The sequence below is a fragment of the Alligator sinensis genome, unplaced genomic scaffold (assembly GCF_000455745.1).
Source record: "Alligator sinensis unplaced genomic scaffold, ASM45574v1 scaffold1077_1, whole genome shotgun sequence".
Classification (NCBI taxonomy): domain Eukaryota; kingdom Metazoa; phylum Chordata; order Crocodylia; family Alligatoridae; genus Alligator; species Alligator sinensis.
In genome coordinates this window covers 1,151,418-1,156,232 of record NW_005842476.1, presented here as the reverse complement: position 1 = coordinate 1,156,232, position 4,815 = coordinate 1,151,418, and the positions used below count along the sequence as shown (strand labels likewise).

At 36.7% G+C, this 4,815-nt stretch overlaps 1 protein-coding gene across 2 annotated transcripts in view; it reads left to right on the top strand.

The window, feature by feature from the left end:
* Window positions 1–4,815, top strand: part of CCNY (cyclin Y) — a 91,818-nt gene that overhangs the window by 82,859 nt on the left and 4,144 nt on the right. The window contains exon 9 of one of the 2 annotated variants that reach the window (XM_025212607.1): window positions 1,981–2,399. In XM_025212607.1, coding sequence (XP_025068392.1) covers window positions 1,981–2,097 — 117 coding nt within the window. In that variant the 3' untranslated portion in view covers window positions 2,098–2,399. Of the gene's footprint in view, window positions 1–1,980; window positions 3,190–4,815 lie in introns of those variants that run through there. The other variant, XM_025212608.1, reaches the window with a different exon arrangement.

The following is a 4,815-nucleotide window of genomic DNA, read 5'->3' as shown; positions in this document are numbered from 1 at the left end:
CCCCCCCCCCCATGTGGGCTGAGTTCTGTAAGCCAATATTTGCATTAAATTCACCAAAGAACATATTTTAAAATGACTGTTCTTAATAGCACCTGAAATGGACCCTGTTGCTGTCATGTGTATTCATTCTAAACTTGGCTAAGAATAATAGGAACAAAATCATATGCCTCCAGGGCTCCAAAAGGCTTTGAATCCCTTCTAAGAGCCTTTGAGTCTCCTTTTAAAGTATATTATCTTTCTTTTTCTAAATTAAATTATTCCTTAAGAAAATCTGTATTTTCTCCCACTGGTTATATAAATTACCCATCTGTCAGAAACCTTGGTCACCTGAAGTGGTGGAATGATGCATTATCATTGTGTTCCCTAAAAATATCCCATAGCTGTTGGCCTTTAGTAAACAAATACTGACTCCTACAAAGTGGATTGAAGGCTTCAGTAAAACATTATCACTCTATCAAGAAAGGAAAAGATGGCTAAGTGGATAGGGCACAGAACAGGGTATCACAGGAGGTAGTTTCTATATACCTGGCTCCTCTGCTGGCTTACTGGTTAACCTCTAAGTGTATTCTAGGGTATTTATTTTAGGGAGAAGAGAAGACTAATGGAGGATTTGACAATAGTCTTCAGATACCTGAAGGGTGTTTATAAAGAGGATGGAGACAGGACTAGGAGCAATGAACTCAAACAGCAGCAGAGGAAATTTAGGTTGGAGATTAGAAGGAATTTTCTGACTATGAAGGTGATCAGACATTGGAACAGGCTACCTAGGGAAGCTGGGGAATCTTCTCTGGAAAATTTCAAGAGCAGTTTGGACAGACACTTGGCTAGGATGGTTTAGTCAGGGATGATCCTGCTTTGAGCTGGGGTGTTCTAGACTTAGTGAGGTTCCTGAGGCCAGCCAAGAACTCCCAGGAGAAGTCATTGGGCATGTTTGTATGTTCATTAATGCACCTTAAGTACTGCGTTTTTAGTTTAGTACTTAATAACGTACTAACTAAACGCGCACTAACAAGACTTATTGCACAGTAGCGCTGGCACACGGGTTTTTTTGTGATGCTTACTGTACATTAGCCTAATAACATTGTGCAGTAGCCTATTAGCATGGTTTTTAACTTTCATGCTACTGCGCAGTGTTATTAGGCTAATGTGCAGTAAGCGTTTCCTGTAGATGTGCCTGTTAACTGTCTTCCCTGCTCTCCTCTCCTCTGAGAAGACCTTTGGGAAATGCTGGAAGACTGGAAAATTCACTATTGTGCCCCTCCCCCTTCCCTGGGGAGCACCACTGCTGCTGTGATTGTGATGCACTCTGGGGCAGGAGAGGCTCCACAGTTAGGGAGCTTTTTGTCTCTATGGTACTGAAGCACCTAGAATTTGAAGCACCCCAAATTAGCGCACATCAGACCTGGCCTGAATGCTTCAGAATCCTTAACCATGTGCGACTGCCTTTGGGGAACTAAGTAAGGCCCGCTAGACTGTTATCTGAAGACTCCGAGGTTGGCTACTTATCTTTCAGGAAAAATAAAACCCACACAAACACATTACACTACATGTTCCAGCCCTCTGTCACTAGATTACCCAACCTTATGGGATACTGAAGTCCCCAAGGCCAGCCAAGAACCTATAATTCCCATCGTGAAATCACACTTTTCCTCGTTGCTCATCTACCTGACATGGAGAAGTAAAATGGGATACTAATTATGGCTGATTAGATTTGTTTTCAGATCATCCAGATTAATGATGTCCAGAGTCCACTTTTAATGTCATTATGCTGTATCAAAGTATTCTTTAAAAAAAAAAAAAAACACACAAGAAAAAAAAAACTAAAACAACTAAATAAAACCCTGTATTGCTTATTGAAGTGACGTGATAATCCTGTCCATAGATAGCAAATAGCATTATGTGTGGTTATATTACTTGTATACCTCTGGCTGCTTTGAATGTGCAAAAGTTCTAACTTCCTTTCACCCTTTCATCTTGCAGGCTATTTCCTGCTTGTGTGAAGATAAATATAAGGACTTCAGGAAATCTGCCAAGAAACGGTCAGTCAGTGCTGACAATCTGACTGTGGTTAGATGGTCCCCTGCGATCATCTCCTAACAGCGGAGCCAGGATATTCCTACAGAAGTACTGTTTCTTCCATCCAGTTTTGTGGGGGGGTGGGTTAGGGAAAAAACAAGACTTTTGATTTTTTTTATTTTTAGATCTGTCAAGCTGCCTTTACAGTGCCTCCCCATTGTGTAGCACACAAGAATAAAATATTGAGTGGAAGGATACGAGAAAGAAGAAATTTATTTTTTGTCACTGTCACTAACAGCTTTACATTTTTGTGAGGAAACAGTGAATTGAATGCTTGGAAGAGGAAACAGAAAAAATGGAGTAGAGGCCGAAAGAAATTTGAGGTCGGTGCCACTTTTTTTTATTTGCTGTGCTCTTCAACAGAAACAACGGCATGAAAATAAGCCACGTGATCAGTTTGACAGCGCACTAGAGGATTGGGGCTGGGAAGGGTTCAATTTAAATTTTTCTCCTTAGTATCTTTCTTATTCCTCTGTTCTGCTTCCCTGGGTTACTTTTCTGCCTTTCCTTCTGCGCAGCAGCAAATACAAAGTTTGTATCTACGGTAGCACAACCCTCTGAATAAATAGTATCAGTTGGTTTTTTTTCACTGCACTTTTCTCCATAAGCTGTGTGATTAGCATTATTCTTCATAATTATTATGCATATGTTATGTTCCCCATATGCCTTTTATTGTACTTTAAAAAAAAATAACTTGACCACAGTGCTGAACCAAAAGTGTATACAAGGATCAGATGATCGTTCATAATGTCATGATGTATTTTATTTATAGTATATGTGGGTGTGTGCGCCTTCCTGAGTTCTTGGAATCATTTATTTTTCTTTGATATAAAGATACAGTGGTGAAAGTGTTCAGATGATGAGACTTGGGCCAAATTGCTAAAATTTGCATCAGTCCACGTGTGGTCCATTCTTCAGATTTCATAGTATTAGATGTTTAACAGATTTCGGTGTGAAGGAAATTTTTTTGTATGGCCTGACTCGTTCATTCCTTCACCTCCAAGTCCATTGTTGCAAGCAATATCCTCAATTTTTATATGTTTACTTTAAATCAAGTTAGTCTGTTTGTATAAAAAAAAAAAAAACTTTAAAAAAAAAAAAAAAAGCTTTGTTCCAGTGAAAAAGGTCCATGGAAAAGCAGAATGTTAATCTTATCAAGGTATTTATCACAGTAGATCAGATTTTAAGAGTATAAAATAAACCCTTGCATTTTTCAGTGTAGGTGCTTATAAAATTTAAACAAAATTTAAACTGTGAACACCATTTTCTGCTTTATTGATTATTATACTTTTCTGTTTGTTGTTATTAGTTTCTACTTCTTACTATGCCAGTTACCCTCATGAGATACACAAGAACCTTTTATAACAAATATTGTATTTGTGTAAAAACATTTGCTTTATAATGCTTGAGAGTGTCAGATTTTATAAAGTTTTTTGCACAATTTAGAAAGAAGAAAAATCTGAGTTTTCTGAATTCCTTTCTTTGCAAGTATCATTGAAATGAAGGGCAGCAGACTTCTCATGTTTGACCTGATTTTATGCACTACTACTTTAAACCATAAAGATTCCATATCAGATTTTAATAAGTCCTACAGGCTTATAGCAGACCTTTGGGCCCATAAACGCACTTTGTTTCCAGTGCAGTGCTGATAAGATGCCTTGAAAATAGAGAGGCACTGAAAAGATTGAAATACTAATACCAAACAGTTTTCTATTAATTTTCTAATGTGACTTGTGTATGAGACATGAAGGTTTTGTCTGTAAATTGTCCTGATGTCTTTCAGGCCTTTAAAATAATCTAATTCTCATCCTTCATTGATGTGCCAATGCATCAGAACTGTGAGTACCCGTTAGCTTTTACCTTGAATATGGAATGTAAGAACGAAACGGAAGCAAACAAAAAAGAAATCATTTAAAATGCCTTGGCAAATAAGTAAAAAAAAGAACATTTTCATAGCATTTGAAATCTATCCCTTCCAAGCATAAATTTAGGTTTCACCAATATTTAAGATGTTTTGATTTTTCAACACTTTGCAGAACTATTTTCAGTTAACTTCTTAGCAGGAATATTGGTTTAATCCATTTTTTTGAGTGATAGAGAGATGAGCTTTGAATTATGTAAAGATCTCAGTACATCTTCTATAATTTTTGTGGAGTTTATTAAACTACTTTAAAGATTGTATAGTCTATTTATTGTATGTATGTACATACAGTCTGAAACTTAAAAAAAAGAAAAAAAAGTGGATTCCGTAAAACCTGGCTCAGTCTTGTTTAGACTATTGAATATCGTTTTAGCCTTGTGCACTGGACTCTACCTCTGTATAGGAGAATTTTTTCCATATTCTTAATTAGTACTGATTCTGTGATTAACTTGGTTATGTTTCTTGCACTAAGAATTAAAAAAAACAAAATCTGCTGTAAGTGTGGATTTTTTTTTCTTTAGTTTCAGTTTTGTAGTATGGATCACTTATACCTAGAAGGACATTTCTTTCCCTCATGGGTATAGAATTCTTCTTTCTGCTCCGGTCTGTTCTAAATTTGCCAAAAAATACAGTACCTATGAATTAATCTTAGTGAGTGTAATTTGTTTGCAAAGGATTAATACCATGTAATTAAAGGTTGATTATTTAGGATTATTCTGTGTGCTAGTATAGTTTTTGAAGTGGCATGGGATGGAGAATCATCATGAGGGGAAAACCTTTGCGTTAAAACAAGAGACCAAACAGGATTTTATATGGTT